Source organism: Girardinichthys multiradiatus, chromosome 14, assembly GCF_021462225.1.
Source record: "Girardinichthys multiradiatus isolate DD_20200921_A chromosome 14, DD_fGirMul_XY1, whole genome shotgun sequence".
NCBI lineage: Eukaryota > Metazoa > Chordata > Actinopteri > Cyprinodontiformes > Goodeidae > Girardinichthys > Girardinichthys multiradiatus.
Window position 1 is genome coordinate 19,327,498 of NC_061807.1, and position 23,217 is coordinate 19,350,714.

At 40.1% G+C, this 23,217-nt stretch overlaps 1 protein-coding gene across 12 annotated transcripts in view; it reads left to right on the forward strand.

Annotated features, from left to right (window-relative positions):
* The window catches only part of mark2b (MAP/microtubule affinity-regulating kinase 2b), a 64,832-nt gene that overhangs the window by 35,791 nt on the left and 5,824 nt on the right, over nt 1-23,217 (forward strand). For 5 of the 12 annotated variants that reach the window (XM_047386416.1, XM_047386417.1, XM_047386418.1 and 2 more), the window contains 11 exons: nt 2,488-2,724; nt 4,057-4,176; nt 5,560-5,662; nt 5,792-5,904; nt 6,047-6,121; nt 6,932-6,989; nt 7,369-7,520; nt 8,187-8,281; nt 12,594-12,731; nt 18,202-18,468; nt 20,540-20,566. In XM_047386416.1, coding sequence (XP_047242372.1) covers nt 2,488-2,724; nt 4,057-4,176; nt 5,560-5,662; nt 5,792-5,904; nt 6,047-6,121; nt 6,932-6,989; nt 7,369-7,520; nt 8,187-8,281; nt 12,594-12,731; nt 18,202-18,468; nt 20,540-20,566 — 1,385 coding nt within the window. The remainder of the gene's footprint in view (nt 1-2,487; nt 2,725-4,056; nt 4,177-5,559; nt 5,663-5,791; nt 5,905-6,046; nt 6,122-6,931; nt 6,990-7,368; nt 7,521-8,186; nt 8,282-12,593; nt 12,732-18,201; nt 18,469-20,539; nt 20,567-23,217) is intronic. The other 7 variants (XM_047386423.1, XM_047386424.1, XM_047386427.1 and 4 more) reach the window with 5 other exon arrangements.

Here is a 23,217-nt window from a genome sequence, read left to right on the forward strand (position 1 = left end):
TTGATCGCCACGTTTGTCCGTTTTAGGCAAATTGTTTGGGTTATTTCTGTTCAATTCACAGAATTTGGTGCAAATACTCACAGCTTGCACACTGATCCGCGTCTGAGGGTCATTTTAGTTCATCTTATTACGCCGCCTTATAAATCCTCTTATTGTGCCAGGAGGCAGACATGTAGACATTATCATGATTACTGCCACAGTAACCTTAAAGAACCTCCACTAAACCCTTAGTTGTGGGGTTTTTGGCTTTTGAAGAATGTTCAGGCTTTTAGAACTAAAGGGGATGAAATGTCCTCAAGTTTTCCAAGGAAGGGAGTTTTTCAATTATTTAGAAAATAGTTTCATAATAAATATGAGCTTCTTGATAGATCTGTGCTTCTCATTACTTTAATGCATTATTCTGATCATTATAATGATATAATAAAATAAATAAAATGTGTAAAACTTGCCAATTCAAGTTGATTCTAATGTGATTGCAGGAATTATGAATGTGATTTATTTTCTTGTTCTAAACTGTATTTGCAGTAAATTGCAGCATCAGTGTCACATCGGCTGGTTATAAACTGTTTTTCGTAAGTTTAGAACTTGCTCATAGTGAATTTAATCAATTCCCTGCTTTAATCAGTCGTTAGCGTCTTATGTTGGCAGTTAGCGGGTTTAGGCTTAGTATCTGTATATAATATTTGACTCTGTACTCCCCAGGGGATTTTGACCCTAATCATAGCTGTGAGGTTTCTAAAAGGCTGCCAAAATCTTCAAATCATACATGCTCCATAACCAAAAAAGGTTGAAAGCTCTAAAGGATAAAACAGAGCAAGAGTATGGTGTAATACATTCAGCTTCCTCCATTTAAGCTGAAGTCTGCTAGAGGCATATTCGCTCCTTTGCCAATTCGATGAAATATTCCTAAGGCAAGTATGAACTGATGTCCTGCAGGAGATTGCTCCTTTTTGGAGAAAAGGGAAAAATTGGGTATGAAACGACCAACCCTGCCAAAGCACCCGTTGGAGTCTCACTCCCTGCTGTAGCAGCCTGAAAGAACAGGCGACATCCCTCTGTAGGAAACAACGGTTTCAGTTTAAATGGCTTCATGAAGCTTTTTGTGTTTAATCAGACTTAAACACCTCACTGATACTGAAAATAGCTCGTTTCGAGTCTTCACTCAGTAACAACATCCACACAGAAGTCTAGTGATACTCGATTCATTGTTGTTCAACTTTATTTATCCCTGTAGAGCAATTCGGTTTACAGCTATATGCCTTACACGCATATTACAATAGTGCCCATGCATTCAATCGTTACCCAGTCAGTGGAACCGGTCAACAACAAAACAGATGAGTTTAACCTCTTTATAATCTGATGGTTCAGATTAATCATGGATCAGATTTTGAGTTTCCATCCGGCTGGCCGCTGGTCCAGCTGAATATCGTCTGATTGCGGCCAGTAGCCAATTTCTCGGAGCATCTCTATTTGCACTGGTTATGAAAATACAGTTTTGTTGCATTGCTCCTGTTGTTTAAACTCCTCTTAATGCGACAATGGCTCACTGAGGGGACGACCCTCACCAGTTTATTTTCTTTATCAAATCAAAGGTCTGTCATTACTCTTTTTATGTAATTATTTTGTAACAAACGCCAGCAGCAAGATGATTTGTAGTGCTGCACATTTATCACTTCTACTAACTTTAGCTGGTGTTTATTTTACACTTTGGTTTAGCTCCTTAACCACTGTGTATAACTTTCTCTCTAGCTTTGTTTGCTGCATCAAATATAAAAATTGCATTAATAAAAAATCTAAATAATGTAGTGATAATTTCAAGGGGATCAGATCATGTTTGGCTTTGTTGTAATTTCGTTGTAATATTATGAAACCACAGTGTGGTTCGTGGCTCTACTATCAGATCCCCATATCATGCATAGAAAAAGAGCATAAATTGCTCTCATTCATTATCAGATCAGAGCTCTGAGACGATGTCCGTTTTTGTAGTTGATGCTTATTCACCCAGAAACGCACAGAAGCTGCCGAGCATTCAGAGCAAGTGAAAAGGAGAGCTCACCTGTTGCTAGGCAACCCAGCCTCCTTACTCGGTGGTTAGCTTTAGGCTTAAAGATAAAAAGACGCACATGAAGGTATAAGTACTGGCAGCTCACTTGGCCCATTGTGCGCTGCCTGGCAGCCTCAGACTATCACTTTGAAAGCACTTGTTTGATCCAACATTATTATTATTTTTATTCTCCTTAAAGACCATTTGACAGCAGTCTTTAACAAAGAGGGCAATAATAGTTTTCAAAATCATTTAGTGAGAATCTCGTTGATTTTCACTATGGTGTTTGTATGGAAGAAGAGGAATAAAACATTTAGTTTATAAAAATCTGCCTTATGAGCAAGAGCAAAATTAATTTGCACTTTTTAGAAATATTAACCCTTTTTTGTGCCTCGTGTTTTTTGTCTTCCTGTCTCCTCTGTTCCTACGTTCTCTGACTACAGGCAGAAAACCTACTGCTGGACGCAGATATGAACATCAAGATAGCAGATTTTGGCTTCAGTAACGAGTTCACGTTGGGGAACAAGCTGGACACTTTCTGCGGCTCCCCGCCCTACGCGGCTCCAGAGCTCTTCCAGGGCAAAAAGTACGATGGACCTGAAGTGGATGTCTGGAGTCTGGGGGTCATACTCTACACGCTGGTCAGCGGCTCGCTGCCCTTTGATGGACAAAACCTCAAGGTTGGGAGGAGTGTTTGTTTCTGTGTTTCTGCGTGTTACACAATCAGATGTCTGCGTTCTGTGGGTGGTTGCTGTATTTGTCATGCTAGTTTCTGTCCCTTTTGGCCCACTGAATCCTAAAAGAGTGGATGTATAAATGATTTACGCTTTTAACAGGCCTATTATTGAAATGAATGCATTTTGAATTATATACTTAAATTTTTTTTTTGTCAACCAGAGTTTCTAGGAACTTATGATTGGTAATTTCTAACTTTGTATCCCGGGGGTATAAATATGACAGGACAGTGACACCGGCCACGGTATGGGTAGGAGGATCCATATTTATCATGTCACCACACTCCTTATGGAGGAACTGTGATGATATGGTCCTGCTTCTGTTCGAAAGAACCTAGGAACCTTGTTCCTGCATCATTAAGTAAAATACAAGATTTTTTAAAACTGTCCCCAGCACCTAAATCACATAAAACAAGATCTGAAGAGAAGAAGAGCCAGGACCCCGGTTGACCTCAGCAAAAAGGGGTTGTTCCAAGTACAGCAAGGATGCCAATAATTGTGGCATGAGCTTTTTTTTTTTTCTCTCTGTTTCTTTTATAATTGTTTCTTAATCAAGATTTCTTTTCTAACTATATGTCATCAAATGAAAGGTGCCAGTGTGACATTAATCTGCTGGAGTAAAATATTGGTTTATTTCAAGTTTTTTACTCATCTTTACCAGGGGTGCCAATAACTGGCTCTTGCCCTGGGGCTTCAGGTTTTCAAACACAGTAGATTTCACGATGTCAGTGAATTGTGGTGAAACACAAACCACCTGTCACATCGAGGATGCGTATGACTCATTATCGGACTGCTGACTCATTTCGGTGGGCAATATGACTTCAGATGTGATGAAATCGATTCTTGTGCACCACAGTCTAGGCTCGTGCGGGTTTTAGGTATTGGTGCATATTTAACAATTAAAATGACACTGCATCTGTCTGAGTTTACTTACTTAGCCGTTTTCAGATTGTAGCTAAAACCAAATGTTTTTTTGCTGCTGTTTCTATCTGATGGAGTCCCCAGTTTAACTTTTAGATTCAGTTTTTAGTCCTTCTCAAATCTGCCAGAACATTTTGACAGTTTTAACAATTTCTGAGTGTCTGATTGATTTATTGTATGGAAGCAGAAATAATCAAATATTTGTCAAAATACCACAAAAGTGGCTAAAAGTCCTGTTGTGTTTTTCAAGTAAACGCAGCTTTTCGGACTGATCTGAACAGACCCAATTAGTGGCTAAAAGATGAAATATAAGAGAGGGGAGAACAATTAACTTTTGATGTTCTTGTTACTTTGCAGGAGTTAAGAGAGCGCGTGCTGCGTGGTAAATACAGGATCCCTTTCTACATGTCCACTGACTGTGAGAACTTGCTGAAGAAGTTCCTGATCCTAAATCCTTCCAAAAGAGGCAGCCTCGAGGTATGCAGCCACGCACTAATGCGCCCGCACAAAACACACAGCTACCAGAGGTGAACAGGAAATCCCACTAATCCTGATTCTCGTACATGTTATATGAAATACGATTATCCTTCAAGACGATTCATACAAGCAGTTCGTTTTTGTAGCATACCTTGATTGTTTCATCGGCTATATGTGACTTTGTTGCTGAGGTGTTAGGCATAGTGAGTACATGCTAGGTTCAGTTTTATGCGTCACTTTTTTGTTGCAGCTAACCGGAAAACAGTGGCTCCTGTTCCAAGAACAAAATAATCTTCATGAAGCAGGAAAAAACTATTTTATTGCATATTAAAGCCATTTTTGAACACGATACTCTAATCTGTTTTGGTTCCTGGATTTATGCAAAACAATAATTTTTTTTCATAAAAGCATTATAAAAATTATTTTGCCTTAAGATTAGACGAGTCTGCATCAACAGTTTTTTTTAGAGAGTATCAAAAATTAAATCTTATTGGACGTAACTTTTGCCTGACTTGTAAAGTGTTAAATCAGAGGATGTTCGTGAGATGCTGAATTTGAAGAGGTTTATGCTTAAGGTCTTTCACATCCTAATTTTATCCTTAAACAAGGTTTTTTGTGCTTAGATATAAGTACAGTTGTTTGTCTGTAGGTTAGAGTGTCCTTCTTATCCATCCACAAATACAGATTCATTACGCAGACACAGTCATAAATTCCCACCGTCTATTGCTGTACATTTTGATGATTATAGCTCGCAGGTAATTAAACACATTACATTTTTCTCAGCATTTAAAATTTTACATAAGACCGATCAGTAATGTGATGGTCATGCTGTGGCCTATATGATCAAGCGGAAGACTGTTGTCTCCCTGACAAGAAGGGTAAGACACAAAAAGTCAATGCTAATTAAGCTAGCTATTCTGGGTCCTGTGTATAGACATGTTAATGGAAAGTCAAATGGAAGGAAAAAGTGTGTGAAAAAGGTGCACATGCAGTAGGGTTATCCATAGCCTAGGGGGGACTTTGGACTCGGTCCAGTGTGTTTTCTTGAGAGCATATATGTACGGTCTACACATATTGTTCAGTAGGTATTTATTTGTGTTGAAAATCTTTTTTTTTTTTTTTTCAAAAATTTCTTGGGAGCTCAATTTAGGGCTCTCATTAGCAGTAATCCATAATTAGAAACAAATACCTCCAATAAATTAAATTTCACAGATTTGTGTGTGGTAAATCTATAAAATATATGGATTTTATTTACTGAATTGGATTACCTAAATTAGAGATTTACTTACTTACTGAGATGCAACTGTATCAGAACCTCAGGTTATCCCCTTTTATCCTGTTTGAAAACCCACGTGATCCGGTATGTGTTCTGTTTGATCCCAGCAGCAGATAATGAGGGACCGATGGATGAATGTGGGCTGTGAAGAGGACGAACTCAAACCTTACATCGAACCTCAGCCAGATTATAAGGACCCCAAGAGAACAGGTACAAAGCAGAACAATCAGATCTATTTTCCCAATAAAAACAAACTGTTAGTGATGTTTTTTCCCCCCTTTTCACCTGGAGATTTATACTATACATTTTAGATATGAATTTTTGTTTGTGTGTGTACAGATAAAATGTTGCGGATGGGATATTCCAAAGAAGAGATCCAGGATTCTCTGGTGAACCAGAAGTACAATGAAGTGATGGCTACGTACCTGCTTCTGGACTATAGGAACTCTGAGGTACAGACCTATTCTCATGCTTTTCATGCTAATAAGAGTGACTTACTAACGCCAATCAGTATTTACATATAAACGCACCATTAGCCCTTTTGTGTGTCGTGTCTTTTGCCAATGCCTGATGCTAATTTTCTTCCCTCCTCAGCTGGATGAATTACCGCTCAAACCAAGGCCAGGAAGTGACGTAAGCAACACAAATGCCCCCTCTCCACCTCACAAGGTACAAATAAACATTGATGCTGCTCACGTCAAGTCAGTGACAAATGATTTGCCATGTTTATACCCCAAAAACTTGATAGGACAGGAACGAAACACAGAACAACATACCAGGGGTGCTTTCTACGAAAAAGTAGAGAGAGTGTAGAGAAAGTTAGTGACTGTCCTGGAAGTACACACAACTATAAACATAAAAGATGTGGGCCGGGAGTACTTTCTATGTGCAAGAACAAAAGTAAGAGTATTCATAGTGGCAGAAAAATGTCTTTCAGTGGCTATGTCCATAAGAGACATAGCTAAATACTGAGCCATATGCACTTTCTTATGGGAAGTTGAACTCAGTCAGTGGCAGCATTCGCTCTGTCCAGCATAGGATAAAAAGGGCATTTTCAAGGGTGGAAAACCTCCAACTGTACTTTGGCCAGGAGAGAAACACAAGCACTCTGCCAGCGGTACCTTCTATTGGAAACAAATGCCAGGAGAGTACAAAAACTCAGTGGCAGCAGTAGCCTAGTCGACAAATCTTTAGGAGAGAGACACAGCTAAACACAGAAGCACTCGGCTGGGAGAACTTTCTATGGAAAATGATGGAGAGCAAACAGTTGCTGGAAGGAATAATGGTAATGTTTCAAACAAATTTCTTTTTAGTTTTATACAAAAAAGAAATTAGTATTTACTTATTTTTCACTTTCTCAAATCATTCTCTCTACCTGTGACATTCTTTGGGAACTTGAGTTCAACACTGAGCTTGGATGGTAATATTTTATCGTAAAGTAGAACTTCGCTGACCGGCTCCTCTGTTCCCTCTTCAAAGGTACAGCGCAGCGTGTCGTCCAACCAGAAGCCTCAGAATCGCAGAACCACTGACCAGGGTGAGACTCGTCTTTGTGGTGGTTGTTTAAAGCTGGTGTGTGGCTGAGAGAATAATATGGGTCAATTTGCAGCTTAAGGATTTAAACGTTTCGCCAGGAGGTTGTTAGTAGAACTTTATTGTTGAAGAACAAATTAGCTTATCTTTGTAAGTCCTTTTTATGCATAAAGCATTTATTTTGCAGTTACATTTACTCATTCTGTAGATCTTCTGTGGAAGATGATGTGTGGAGGTGGGTGTGATCCTAGAATACATGTAGACGGAAAAACGAGTGCGCCTTAGAAGTCAAAATAAGACAAATGAGCTACAGGACTGAATTTTTCCTCCCAAATTTAAATCTTTCCACTGATGTGTCTTATGCTCACTCTGTCTTCTCATAGGCTCCTCCTACACAAAGAGAGGAGGTCAGTCAGACAACCGATCTACAGCAGAGGATTCTGGGAGGAAAAGTTCATCAGGCAGCTCTACCACCAAGGTGGCGGCCAGCCCGCTGGTCTCTTCGGATCGCAAAAAGAGCGCCACGCCTTCCACTGTAAGACCCGTCTTTCACCCAGCTTTAATAAAACACCAGTTCATATTTTGGCAGAACTAAAAGAACAAGATGCAGGCGTTTTAATTCGCTTAACGGCATTAATAGATTGGTGAACTTTTCTGATTATCTGGTTTTCTTTGACTTTATTGTAAGACTCCTGATTTTGTTAATGTCAACCTTCAAAAGAATAAATTCAGGATGATATTCCCCTTACGGGTTAATTAATATTGTGTAATATAGGGATCATTCTTGCTGATTTGTAAGCTTGCACGTGGCTGTTCCAGGAGTTTATTGTCAACTTTAAATGTTCTTTCATCCTTTGGCTCTAATGTGCTGCAGCTCTGTTATTATTATTATTATAATTATTTTAGTTATTAAACTGGGTCTCTGTGCTGCCTGGAAAAGCATAGCATTGAAGTATTTTTCAGGTTTCAATAAGTAAAGTAAAACATTTGTATTTCCAGACTTTATTCCTTTTTCCCTTTATTTCCATCCATCCATCGAAATATCTGGCATAAATTTGTGAAGAATCATTGTTTTCCCCCCATTTTTCTAAGTATTTGTGCTTATAAATGGGGGCAGGGTAACTCTTAGAAATATGACATTTTGACATGGAAAAACGAGCAGAAGCCTTGGTTCTAACACTTTTACCTTCTGTCTCTGCAGAATAGCATCCTCTCCACTGGTACCAGCCGCAGTCGGAACTCCCCGCTGACTGAGAGGGCCACACTTGGCCAGAGCATTCAGAACGGCAAGGACAGGTACACAAACCCAACCTACACGCACAAATGAATGATGTTTTTAAGAGACAACGGTAAATACGCCCACACACAGTCATCAAAAGGAAGACAGTACTGCTTCCTGGCTTATGTACACCGAACAGAATCGCACTCGCGCTGGTTTTTGAATGAAGCTGTCCCACAGCCGTGTCGTTGACTGATCCCCAGACCTTGGCTGGTACTCTCCAGAGCACTGCCAGCTGGCCCAGGGAGGGGTAAACCCTCCTGGACTCGAAAATCAGGCCCTCCTGGAAATTTAGGCCAAGCCTCCAGTAGATTACAGATTTCCCCATGATGGTCACATTGCCAGTCAGAGCTTGGATGTCGAGGGAAACAATCCTTGGATAGTAAAAGGATTCACAAGTCTATAATATTAGGCTATAAAACAGGCTTCCCATTTTCTTCCTCTGGGATACTCCCTCTCATTTTACTCTTTCTAAATTTAGCTCACGCTTCTAATTCTTCCTTCTCAGTCGATTTAGACCTCTCCAGTTTGGACAAAAATATTTTTTGTCTGCCCTGGAACTCCAAATTTATAATTGAAAACGAATATTTGCCCATCGTTATTTTTAATCATCATCAACGGTGCGTTAAATTCTTGTTTTACACAACTCATTCGTGTCCACACATGCAGCTCATGCTTAACCAGCCATACGCTTTGTGTGCTTTTTTTCAGCATTAAACATTAAGCCAAACCATAATCCCAACTGTGACAAGAGTGTTCATGGTTCATATTGCTTTATTACTGTTCATGTTGTCGGTCCCAAATGACCCCTCTCAATCCCAGCACAGTGCTTCTATCTACGGTCGCAGAAATTTAACTGAATCTGTGCTCCAGCACAGATATATTTGATTCGTTTTCACTGATTAATCGCATTTGTTGTTTCATTTCCTCATTCAGCACTGATCTGGTGATGAAGCGCTCATTTGAGACCTCATTGCTTCATGTTTTTAAAGTATTGTGGGTCTGTTAGCCCTGGTAGTTTCTGCTAACATAGTGGTTATCATCTGCTTTGTTTTTGAAGTTGCATTTTTTTTAAATCAGCATTAATGCTTTGAAGTTTGGGCTTTTTTTTACTTGTTCTATCCCACCCACCCCGTCTCTCTCTTGTCCTCTAACTCTTCTTCTCGACTTTTCTAATGTTCTTAATTTGATCTTCTTTTATCTGCGTCTGAGTGCTTATCCCTCCGGACCCTGAGTTTCTCACTGTTCTCTGACTCCTTTCTTTGCTTCCTTTGGTTCTCCTTGTCTTAATCTTAATCTTTCTTCCTATTTCTGTTTTCCCTCTCTCTCTTATTGAGATTAGCACAACTTGTAGATGGAATACTGACTCTTCCCTTGCACTGTGCCTGTATTAACAGGCTCACACACATACACTTATGGTAAAATGAAAGTACACCCTCTCTCAATTGTAGATGTTTTTCAAATCAGGACTTAATAACAATGATGTGGCTTTAACAAGGTATTAAAGTTATTTAAATCCAACCTCCGCTGAACAAAAACAGACTCCTCGTTGTCAGTAAACTTACATGAAGCAAGAATTGGGCGTGTGTTTAAAACTAAATAAACTCCATCCTTTACATCCACCTTTAGCCAAAACAACCTAGATATTGTCATTGTCTTTGCTACTATAAACAGGTGTTGCAATAATCGTGTTTGGTGCATATTTAAGAAATTAAATGTGAAATTATGTTCAGCAATGTTTTACTCATTTGGTTTCAACGCATCGTGCTTTAAATGTATTCGTCAGCATTACACGCAAGTAAGTGGGTGTGTCAAATGGTGACGAGACGAGGTGATTGGTCTGCTTTTGAGTGGCTATGCTGGCTAACCAATCACATACTGGCATCTGTTTGGCGGACCATGGCGGCTGAATGATTTTTGTGATGAAATGTAACTCAGGAATTAGGGCTGAGGATTTTAACATGGAATCAAATTCAAGTTTTGGTTTTAATATCAGTAATTTCAGTTTTTCAAAAATGTAAATTTTGTTACTTTTTTTAAATGATATCAATAAATTTCTAGTTTTATATTTTTTTTCATTTTTACTTAAATTATCGCATATAAACATTTATTAACCAATTTTTATACAAGGATGACCAGGCAGCTGCTTTCCCTCTAATATCCTATCAAGGGTGTACATAGTTTCTCCACAGAAAGATTCTCCATGTGATTTGATTTAAATCATTTTAGACCTGGTAACTTTTACGTCCCGATGCATAAAACTATTGAAATGAAAGGTGAACGTTATTTTTACCGTTTCCATCGCCAGCCATGCTAATCCATATCAGAAAGAGAACATTTTTCCCTCAGTTTTGTTAGTTTTCTGTTTAATCGTCATTTGTTGTCGTATTTCTGTTACTGTGTCTCTTTCTCTCTTGCGATGTCTTTCTCCGTCTCCCTCTGGTACCGCTCTCCAAAACAAGAACACACACAGTAGCCTTACTGTGTGTGTTCTTGTTTTTCACTCTTTCTCTCTCCATGTTTGCACGTTAGAGCCGTCAGTAATGTGCAGAGCTTTATAGCATTTAGGCAGGCTTGCTAATTAACACAGGTTTCAGAAAAGTTAAGGAGATATAAATTGAACTAAAAGGTTTAGATCGGGTTTAGAAGTTCGGCATGAGAAAAACAGGAAGGACGAGAGAGGAAGAAGTGTGGAGCTTCTCATGGCAGGATGTAAACACAGGTCGGATATATAACGCATATAAACATAATTCAGCTTATGCAGAGACACATGCTGTCATCTTGGCAGTAGTTTTAGTCTAAATAGCTGCATTTACAGGTAAATCTATAGCCACTTGCAAAAGTGTTTATACCCCTTGAACCTTTTCTTATTTGCTAGGTTACCACCAAAACCCAAAACATCCATTTCCTCCAGATTTTATGTGGTAGATCAACACATAGTGGTGCATATTTGTGGCAATGTTGCACTATATTGAGACTTTCTTACAAATAAAAATCTGAAAAGGATTCATTTGTATTTAGGCATCAAAAACAGCGATACCCCTAAATAAAATGGATGTCCACCTAACCTGACATGGCTGTTAGGGAGAGTTTATATCAAGAGAACCAGACTGAAATCTCGAGGTAACTCTGGAGGAGCTGTGGAGATCCACAGGAGAATTTGTTGACAGGACAACCATTAGTCACGTTCTCCACAAATCTGACCTCTATAGAATAGTGGCCAGACGATAGCCGTAGTTGGAAGATAACCAATAGAGGCCTGGCTCACTCATGTAGGACACAAATGTGTGTAAAAAAATAAAATAACAAATAGTGCTCCGGTCAGCTGAGACCAAAATTGAACTTTTTGGCCTACATGCAAAACACTGTGGTTGACAAACTAACCCTGAAAACGCAGCGCCCAGGGTGAAACACGGTGGTGGCAGCATCATTTTGTGAAGAAGGCTTTTCTTAGCAGGAACAGGGAAGTTGATCATAGTTGATGTGGAGGTGAATGGAGCTAAATACAGGAGAAACCTGCTCTACAAAGTATTGACTTAGGACATCTGAATACATCACACTTTTCACATTATTATTTGGAAGAAAAAAAAGATTTCGATAACAGTGTTACCATTCCCGCTACACTTCACTTTGTGTTGCTCTATTACATAAAATCCTGTTAAAATACTTTGTATTTTTACGATGTGACGGGACAAAATGTGAAAAGTGTTAAGGGGTGGGAAAACTTTTAGGATGCACTGAATGAGAAGAATAACAACAATCCTAAACAGTGAGCGCAGTAGACCTTAACAGATTTTTCTCTCATGTTTTGAATTTTATAGCTTTGCACATTTCTGTCTCTCTTTGTCTCCATAATGTGTTGTTTTCTGGTGCGACAGGTTTGTCTCTGCTAGATAAAATCTGTGTTGAAGTTGGTCTTCTGTGTTTCCTTTCATGTGAAAAGATGAAAACACAAAAAACCGTGTCTCTGTTTGACCGTGTCTTGATTTCTTTTTTGTGGAACCACACAGAGAACTGCAAATGAAGACCAACTCTGTTGCATGCATCTCCTGTTGCTATTTCCTGGTTCCTCTGTTCTCTCCTCTCCTCTCCCTCACCTTACTCTGACTGTGTTTTTTTTTTTTGTGTTTTTTTTTTATAAATGCTGCCTCTAACCATACTCCACCTCACTTCCCCACCTATCCTCACACAAACCCCGCCTGCTCGTGTCTGTGTGTGCCGATGCGGACGCCTCATGGCGTGTGCGTGTTGGGCGTGTGAATGTGTTTGGATGTGTTTTGCCGGGCGGGGTGTTCCTCCTCTTCCCCTCTCCCTCCCCTCCCATGCCAGCCTAAACACTCCGGGCTCCCGAGCCTCCACTGCCTCAGCTGCTGCCGTCCTCTCCTCCTCCTCGCGTCCCCGCCACCAAAAGTCCCTGTCCTCCTCCAATCATCCATGCCCCTCTGACCTGCACGCACCACGGCCCAGGCAAGTCTCAGTCTCTGCATCTCAGACACACAAACACAAACCCGCCGCACACCTTTTAGCTCAGACCACTTTTCCTGGTGTGGACACAGAGGAGAGATGAAGACAGGATGAAGCGAGATGTTAGCTCTGAAAACGTTCAGCTCGGGTACATTAAAGAGCACCAGCCTCATTTATTAATGTTTCATTGCATTTATTCACATATTGACAGAATCTTGAATAAAGCTGTGGCCCCTGCCAATAATCCCCCCCTCCCACTAATAAGTTTATTGATCAAACCAGTGCATCTTCCTCCCCGCATAGTTGTGGTTACTTCTAACATTTTCTGCTCCGCTTGCATCTTCACACATCCAGTCATAGAGCCAAGATCAGGGTTAACAGATTTCACCTTTCTGTCATGATTTTGGCGCGTTGTCATGCAACTGCAGCCTCATTAGTGCAACCAACAGGGCTATATGTAGACACGACATCTCAACTCCAACCTCAAACAGACCTCTCCATGGTGTTATTACCATCATCTTTGTGAAGTCGCAACCGCTGAGATGTAAGCTGCAAACTTACAACATCTCCACAGTGACATAGGCAACATTTTCTAAAACTGGCCACCTCAGACTCACTGGTTCCCTAGCAACAGCCAGGAACTACACAGTGGAGTCGAGAAAACTGTGCCAGCGTGGGAATGTTGACGAAGCTTGCTTTTCTTTTGTTGTTTTTTTGTCCTGCAGCCTAACAGGCACTGTCAAATCACACTTTCTACCCGTCAGACCATAACTGAGCAGTCGCACAGTTCAGATCAAGCCGACTCTCACCACACTCTGCCTCTAACAGGAAGGAAAGAAAGATGTTTCCACACACATTTAAGGGCTGGTTTTAGCTAAGATGTGTGATTTTTATACTTGGCTTTTAGCTTAATAACTTGCTCTGAACACGTTTTTGTCTCTTTACATCTATACATGGCGATGTATTTTACTGGCAGTTTCTGTTATAGGCTAACCTGAAGTAGTGCCCAATTGGGAGGTTTGAGGAAAATGATGCACGGTTTTCAAAATTTGTTTACAATTGAGGATCTGAAAAGTGTGGCGTAGAGTTGTGTTCACTTTGTGGAACCAGACCACCTTTCTTTTGAGGTTTGTGTTGACCAGATATCCACATCCAGACCCATTCATCTTTGCAAAGTGGCTCAAGGTCAGACAGATTGGATGGAGATCGTCTGTGAACATCACTTTTTCAAGTCTTGCTGAAGACTCTTAATTGGATTTAAGTCTGGACTTTGAATGGGCCATTCTAACACATTAAAATGCTTTGGTCCAAACCATTCCATTGTAGCTCTGGCTGTAAGTTTAGTGTCGTCATCCTGCTGGAAGCTCAACCTCCACCTCAGCTACAGCTTTTCCATCAACTCTGACCAGCATCCCCGTCACCGCTGAAGAATAGCACCCCACATCATGATGCTGCCACCACTGTGTTTCACTGTGGAGATGGTGTGTTGAGAGGGACATCTGAGCAGTGCTCTGTGAGAGGTTCAAAGCTTGTAATATTTATAAACTAACCCTGCTTTAAGTTTCTTCACAACTTCCTCCCTGGCCTGTTTGCTGTGTTCCTTGGTCTTCATGAAGAATATCTTTTATTTATATTGAAGGTAGATGGACTCTATTTACTGATGTAGTGACGTCTGAAGGCAAATGTCTGCAGTGGATTTTCTTTAGGGGCTTCAGAGTAAAGATGTCGAATTACTGATGTGCATCACACTCTTCAGGTTACAGTAAAAATGACGATTTGAGTACAAACTATCGTGTTTCTTTAACTGCACAATTGTGCACTACTTTGTTAGTCGATCACATAAAATCCCGTTAAAATACATTAAAGTTTGTGGCTGTAATGTGAAAAACTGTGATTTAAAATAACACCACTGTAGCTGAAATCTACTCTTGACTCCATTTACTGAATGTTTTCAGAGATTTTAGGGAAGATTAGGGCATTTTAGGAGAGCTTGAAAATATAAATATATTATGTCTTTCATTTTGAAAATGTGTTTGTATGAACCAAAAATTACTTTTTACTGGGAAATTGACTTTTAGGAGACAATAAAACACAGGTCTTTAGAGCTTAATGAGAATAACCAGGATTGAAATGGTAACATGGACAGTAAAATCTTCAGATGCTCTGGGGAAAACCAGTTGTCTTTGTGACAACATATTTGTCTCATTTTATCTTTTAAATATTGTTCTTATTTAGATTTTTTGTTAAATATCCACATTTTTGTATACAAAAGGTTTTTCCTAGCTCCAAACAAATTCTGTTTCCTAAATTTGAGTGGAAATTGTTGCAATACACCTTATTTTTAAGTTGCCTAGAAAAACCCACTAACTTTTCATGCATTGTGTGTCTTGGTTTGTCCCACTGTTGGCTCGCATCCATGCTTTACCTGTCTGTCTCTCTGAGGGCTACTTTGATATTTTTCCTGTAATATTTTTGTAAACCACCACCCGTGATTCCCAGCACGGATCTATCAGGATGCAGCTCGCTCAGAGGCCCCCGTTAGTACCGGGACGGCAAAGGCAATCGAAAATGTCAGAGTTAAACTTCGTGCAGAGCTAATGTCAACGTGGCCCTCTGGTTGTCTGTGGTTTTGTCTGCTTCATGTTCAAGTCTCGTTCTGTTGCATGCGTCGTTCAGCACTGAGCTTGGGCTTTTCAGAACCTGGTTGGGAACGTCGGTGAGAAGGTACCACTCACGACTCAGAACATAATCTGTGCGCCCCTAATTCTGTCCCGTCCTTTACAATGTGTCCAGTCATCCTGACTTCCAGTATTGTCTCTTAAAATAGCTTCTTTTATGACATTAATTTTCACAGCAACGAAGACAATTTTGAACTTTTAAAGGTAGTTCAGTCGATACCTCGTCTTATTCTTTGGTAAGCTGCTCATAAATAAGTGCAGGTAAACCCTCAGAGGGGAGAGAACAGTGAAGATACCCCCAAGTTCTCACACAGCCCTCATTAGCACATTTGTGGTTTTCTTTATTCCTGGTGTCCAGAATAAAAATGTTCCGTGTAGAAAAAGGACTCCAAATGCACAGGATGTACTCCTCACAGAACGCCGCCTCCTTTGTGTTAATTTTTGCACCTTCAGTGAACACAGCAGCTGGTAGCCGCTCATTTGTCTTTCAGTTTTAGAGCAGCACATTTTCCTCTTCCTCAAAACTGTTGATGTAAAACTGAAGGTTTCTTTCAGATATGTTTCGAAAGCCTGGGAGTTTTTCTGTATCTGAAGAAAGTGGAAACGGTTGGAGAGTTTAAATCAGGTCAGATGGAGGAGGGGTTATGTGTGGCTGTAAAATACAAGATACAGAAAACCGTAGTAGGTCTCTTGTAGCAAGAATTTCACTGTATTTATACAGTGACATCAAATCGCAATAAGTGTCATCTTAACACACTTAATTATCTAATTATATAAAATCCAAACCAGTCCATTTAATTCCAGTGCAATACAATAATATAGTCAGATTCGTATTAACACACAATCGATTTCGATATAAATTACAATACATTTCTGTCAAATTGTGTTGATTATGTAAAGACGATCAATGAAAAGTTATCAAAGTCTCAAACCTAAAGCTAGCATGTGGCGACAGTGGAAAGGAACCGTTCTGTTTTAACTGCTGCTTGCTAGGGTTTGAGAACAGGAAGAGGATATTCACATTAAATGAAACACTGGGCCAGACGTACTCTCTGTTTGGGGGGGGGGGAAGACTGTACACATGGTTTTTTTGGCAGCAGTACGTCCAGAAAAGACTGCAGGAAAAAGACGAAGCTAAACACTGAGCCAGAAGTATTTTCTATGAGAAAGAAAAAGTGAGTACATGAAGTTAAGGGCAGCAATTGATCTACCATTGACAGTAGTACAGAGACAAAGCTTGACACAGAAACACTGAGCCAGGAGTACTTTCTATGCAAAGAAAAACAGAGTTTAATAGCAGCAGTTTTAGAAGTTTAAAATTCATCTGGTATTGAGGAACAACAACAGCAGCAGATTGCAGCATATTGGGGTACGTTCAATGGTCAAAAAACGGCGGACAAAAGCAAAGTTGCTGTCCAGGACACCCGACATTGAGTCAGCTGTGATCTGAAGTAGTTTTGCCAAAAAAAAGGAAAATCCTCAGAGAAGGCCGTCTAGACGAGACCATGCGGGAAAATGCAGTTTCATGACAGATCTCGAGACAAAGTCAGGTACGACAATAAGACATTAATTGTAGATAATTGTGACAACAGCTATATCAAAATGGTTCCATGTTGGAAAGAGATACAGCTTAAAACAGGAGTAGTTTTATAATAGAAAAATTCAGCCTCAGATTTCAGCACGTTGCCACTCAGGATGTTGCAGAAACTATTAAAACTCGTGTGTGACGGATGAATCACATTAGCTCACATGAATTCACCGTCGGGTCTTGTTGTCTGCTTCAGACAGGATCACCTGAGGGCCCAGTTGATGCTAAATATAAAGAAACCCTACAGTGGTGCCCACATTAGAAATGCTGCAGCTGCTGCTACATTAGAAACATGGATTCTTCTCAAAGCTAACCCAATTTACATCTTCAGCTGTTCACAGAGACACTTTCTCATGTTCAAGGTAATTGGACTTGGTCATTTTCATACACACTACTACTAATCTACCTGATCCAGCCTATATTTCTTTTCTCCTGGTTCAGTTTTGGGTTTTGTAGAGGGGGGCAAAGGAGACTGTTAGGGAGATGTTGCTGAGAGCAGCACAGAGACACTCTGAGGTGATGCATAAGGGGCACAGATACAGAGATAATTACACACTGAGTTTCCAGTTAGATGTGTCTTAAATAACCTGGAAGCCTTGAGATGATGAATCTAAGAATGAAACTATTCTAAAACTTGATCCTGGACTGAAGTTCTTCATGTTGGAGCTGAAACATTAGTTGAGTGGTCGCATCTTCAGCCCACTGCTGCTTCGCTTCTGTCTTCAGTCGTCGTGTTTGTGCTTTAAGCTGCTCTCTCTGAGTCGTTTGCCATCTGCTGCAGGTGTCTCTGCCTGATTCAGAGTGAAAGGTGCTAATGCCATGTTTTAGCTCAGTTATAGTGTGAAGATCTGTATGTGTGGAGCTCTGGGCTCTTAGGCTAAAACACAAAAGATTAGATATGTGTGGATTTGCTAGCCTGACTTAAGTCCATCAGGATATGGAGATGTTGAATAGACTTTAAAATCAAAGTAAAAAGATTTTTTGTGTTTCAATAACTTGTTTTTCTTCCACATTCTTGTATTTTACCTTTAATTCTCCCTTTCCTGTTTATCCCCTCCTACTTTTCACTCATCCTGTTCCTCAATTTTTTTCTTTTCTTTTTTTTTTTACCACTTCCTCTCTTATCACACCTCTTTCCCTCTCTCCTGTATCTTTTTCCCCTCCACCTTCCCTGTCTTTGTGTTTCTCCTCCCCACCTCCTCTGCAGTGCTGCGCCGCCACGGGCACCTGGTGCCTCCCCGTCTGCCCACAACATCAGCAGCGCGACCGTGTCGGACCGAACCAACTTCCCTAGAGGCGGCGTCATCCGCAGCACGTTCCACGCGGGCCAGCAGCGGGGCGCCCGCGACCAGCAGGGCTCCGCTTACCCCGGCGGGCCCGCATCCCCGTCCCTGTCGCATGGCAACAGCCAGGCCCGGAGGACGCACGGGGCCACGGGGATTTTCAGCAAGTTCACATCCAAGTTTGTACGCAAGTGAGTAGTTGGGGGGTGAACATGCACAGACAGATGTACAAGGCTGGCTAGGTAAAGGTTTGTCTCTCTGTGCAGCTTTAGAGGAAGGAAATGAAACAGGAAGGACAGAAGAGGATGTTAAGTCGAAGAGCAAGGTTTACAGCTCGGTGAAGGCAGAGAAGTAATTAGTGGTCGTTATCTTTATTTAAGCACCAGTTAAAGTCACATGAAGCGACATGTGCTTTACAAGTTATTTAATGGGCTTGTTTCCTGCTAGAATTACAGTAGTCCTCGCCCCGTCATCCCCAGCGTGTTCCTTAGAGAGACTGATCTTTAACTCTGCTGAGGTGAAAAAAGAAAGTGGAAGGCAGCAGCTGTGTCTGCTCTGCAATTTTGGTTTCAGCTGTCCTGACTAGGCAGTAGTTTTGGTTGTGGTTCAGCTTCTTTGGCTTTTTTTTTTTTTCATGCAGTTGTTATTCTGGTTAATGTAAAGGCTGAGATGGTTTTATTCTTTGATCTATAAACATTTTGTTTAGTTTTGATCAAACTCTGAGCTTTAAGATACTGATTAGGCTATTTAATAATTCACAAAGCAGAGAGTGAATAGTAACATAGTAAATCTTAAAAAAAGGCAGATGGATGGGTAGCATTTAAAAAGATTTCATGCCTGCAATAATAAAGGGAGTAAATATAGACCAACCTTTATTATAGCATTGTAGCTAATATTATAGGAACATATATATTAAAAGCAACACAGCAGAGTTGTGCCAATTCTGGTTTTGAATAAGCAAATTTTACAGTTTTTTTAAAGTAGTAGGAATATATTATTTCAAACGTAAAAGTGTGTAAAAGTATCGACATCCTTTTTTGTTCCTGAAATAAACAAAGAGGTCATAATAGTAGTAATATAAATTGTATTATTTTGGTCTAATAAAAATGTATATAATATATAATAATGTATATAATTATTATACATAATAATGTATATCAGATATAATAATATATAATAATTGTAATGATCATCGTAATCAATCATATAACATGAAAATGACGTAGTTGCATATAAAAAAATTACCAATATTAGTGGTCGTAAGAACAATATTGACAATTATGATCAAATGTATAGATTGAATAATAAATAAGAGGAAGAGGAAGGTCCAAATGAGCAGTGACTGGCAGACAGAGGTCATTGTTCTTCTGGTACCAGCCCTGCAGGGTCATTAGAAATACAGGTGGTGGCATGTTAGAAACTGAGGGACTGTGGTTTTATTTTTAAACGAATAGATATTCACAGCATTTAAGTGGGAATTTTCAAATCTGCAACACATTTTAGATTTAGCTTTAGGATCCTATTACGGGCCGAGTTCTGATGGGTCCTTCAGATGTTTCTAAAGGTCAGGCCTGCGCCATTTTCATGTCTTCCACATGGAAACAAACCGTGAGTGCGGGTGTGTGTGTATGTGTGTGTGTACGAGGAGGAGACGGAGGTACAGCCACTCTCCAAGCCTCCCACTCAGAGTATCCATGGTTACACCGGAGATATCGTTTTTCTCACAACTATAAATACTGCTAGTGGGGACACCTTGACACACATGCTCACACACAGGCTGGTGATCCATTAGGAAGGCAGGAAACCCAACCATTACAGTCATGCTTGCTCTGGAGCGCAGTCTCTGTCCTGTGTGTTATAGATGAAGTTGTTGCTTAACCATGTCTGTGTGTGTTTTATGGGAATGTTTTTTCTTTGTTCTTCCCTGCACGGTTGACCTTTAACCTCACAAATGCTTATTTTCAGGAATAACCAGGACGGCTGTGTGTGGAGGAGTGTTTCATCTCATTTTAAGGCAGAGCAGAGAAATCTTAATTAAATGTTCCCACAGAGATCCTTTTGAATCCCTCTAACAATGTTTGCTTACCTTTAATCCCGATGTGGAAACACTCTGCAGGAATACTGATGTTATCTTTTTGAGGTTTTTTAGTTGGTTTTTTTTTATCCTGAGGACAGTTTTTCACAGTAAAGTTATAAATACGTACGTTTTATACATCCACTTTTTTTTCTCTTTCTTTCTTTATCCCTCTTTTGTTTTTGTAGAAATCTGTCGTTCAGGTTTCCAAGAAGGTAGGCAACAACCCTGACGTTAAACATAACCCCTTGATATATTTTTACACGTATATTTTCCTCTCTTTATATATTACGCACATATATATATATCCCTTTTTTTTTTTTGGTGTTTTCGCTTTATTTGTTCGGATCTTCCTTTTTGTTGCCTTTCTATTTTATCTGTGGTTTGGCCCCTTTTTTTCCCATGAGTTTGAGTGTTTTGTCCAAATTGTATTTATTTTGTATTTACTTTTCTTACTAACAACCCTGTGGCTCTCATCATCATCATCATCACGCACTATAACACTTCACCTCTCTTCCTCTTCATCCTGCCACCGTCCTTCCCATCCACCTCATCCTTGCCCCCTCCTTTTTTAACCATTTGGCTGAAATATGTGAGAGCTCGGACCTCCTGCAAAGTCCTACGTTTAGGTCCAAGCCTCCATCTTCCGGGACATTAATGAATTTTCTTTTTAAAAAAAACAAAAAACTAAACAGGAACAAATTGAGTGCGGTAAAAAAGTGTTTGCTTCCTTTCAGATCTCTGTTGTTTTTGCTTTTTTTGGTCACAGTTCAACATACCAGACCATGAAACAAATATCATCAGACTGCATCAAGACAAAGTACATGATTTTATTTATTGAAGAGCTGTCCAAACCAACCTGGCCTCATGTGAACATATAATTGTTCCCTCCCCTTGTTAAATGATGAGTTAACTCTGATAAACCACGTATTTATGAGCCCTAACCAATCTTGATTATTGCCTGACTTGTAGAATCAATAAAATCACTTAAATAGAACCTGTCTGACAACTTGAAGTACGCAAAAGGATCTCAAAAAGCAGCAAATCATGCCCCGATCTAAAGAAACCCAAGAGTAGATGAAAAATAAATTCGCTGACATCTATCAGTCAGTGGAAAGGGTTAGAAGGACCTTTCTAAGGCTTTAGGACTCAAGCGGACCACGGTGTGAGCCATCATGCACAAACAGATGCCTACATTCAAACAGGGCTTTGAATGTCTTGTTACTGAAAAGCGCTATATAAATAAACTTACCTACCTACCTACAATTAAACATAGTGGTGGTAGTTTGATGTTCTGGGGCTGCTTTGCTGTTTTGAGAGCTGGATGACCTGCTGTGTAACTGATGGAACCATGAAAATCCAGACGAATGTCTGGATATTAGCTTAAGCTCAAGCTCTCAAATCCACCTCTGAATTTTGGGTCGGCCTAGTCTAAATTTGAACTTCAATCTCATTAAGATGCTATGGTATGACTTTAAACAGGGTGCTCATACTGGAAAACCCTCTAATGTGGCTGAAAAAAAAAACAATTCTGCAAAGCAGAGTGGGCCAAAATCCCTCCACACGGATGAAAATGACTCATTACCACTTATCACAAACACTTGATGATGGTTGTTGTTAATGAGGGTGGCTAAACTAGCTATGAGGGTTATTTTTGCAAATTGGATGCAAGTGTTTTAGACAATTTTTTTCTTCATAAATTAAACCCTCAGTTGAATAAAAAAAAGCTCTTATTTACTCAAGTTATCTGTGTCTGATATTAGAATTTGTTTGGTTCTCTGAAAAGTTAAGTGTGACAATAAAAGCAAAACCCAATCAGAGGAGGAAATGTTTTTTTTTCCAGCATTGGATGATAGTAGATAATAGTGCAACCTTTCCACCCAACATTTATCAATGTTTCTTTAATCCAAGCTAACTTCTTTAAACCATCACCCATCCCATCTCTGCCTAAACCAGTGTAGACAACAGTCGGGTCGTCTTCCTGTCGGGAGGTAGCTAGTTTTGAGGCTCCTAGTCGGTTGTAGTTGTGGACAGAAGCAGAAGAGAGGAGAGGACCCAGGAGGGACGGGGCTGCCGTGTTTTCAGGCTGCTTTTTACACGCATCTCTGTTCTCACTCACTCTGGCATTGGCTCTCTTAACAACAACAACAAACAGCAGCAACAAACCTGGATGGCTTTGAGCTACTGTGGCTGGAAAGCACCTTTTTATTTCTCTGTGATCGCTCATTTAAACATGTGGACTTGTACTCTCACACCTTTTCCACATGTTTGTGTTCACTGGAAACCTAGAAAGCATGTCGAGAACACGTTTATCTCCTGCATTGGTTTGTTTTAACCAGCAGGGAGAGCAATGCTCCTGCTTTGTGTGGGCCATTTGCTCCACCTGCTGGTCAGAGCTTGTATTACGTGTTGTGTTTGTGTTAAAATCATCAAAGGGTGTAAATAATTGTATCATAAAAGCTTTGTTATATAGTTTGATAAATCTCTTTAGTGCCGACCACATGTATGGGCACTCATGGTTAAGATGGTAAAAAGCCTTGAAAGAAATTCAGCTTTTTTTGCAGTGTGGCCGGACGAAGCCACAAAGGATGATTACCAGGAAAAGCACCTCATGCCCTCTGTTTAAGCACGGTGGAGGATCTGTGATGCTCCGGGGCTTTTTTCTATTCCATATCATACTTTATCATCATGAACACTTTGAAACACCAGGACAGTTCAAATAGAAATCTGATGCTCTAAAAATTCATTCTTAGGTCTTTAAGCAGGACGGACTCGTCTTCAGGAATTACAAGAAGACCTCTTGCTTTTAACTTAGTTTTGCAGCCCAGATTTGCATATGAATTGAACCCAGGAGGCTACTTCCCAC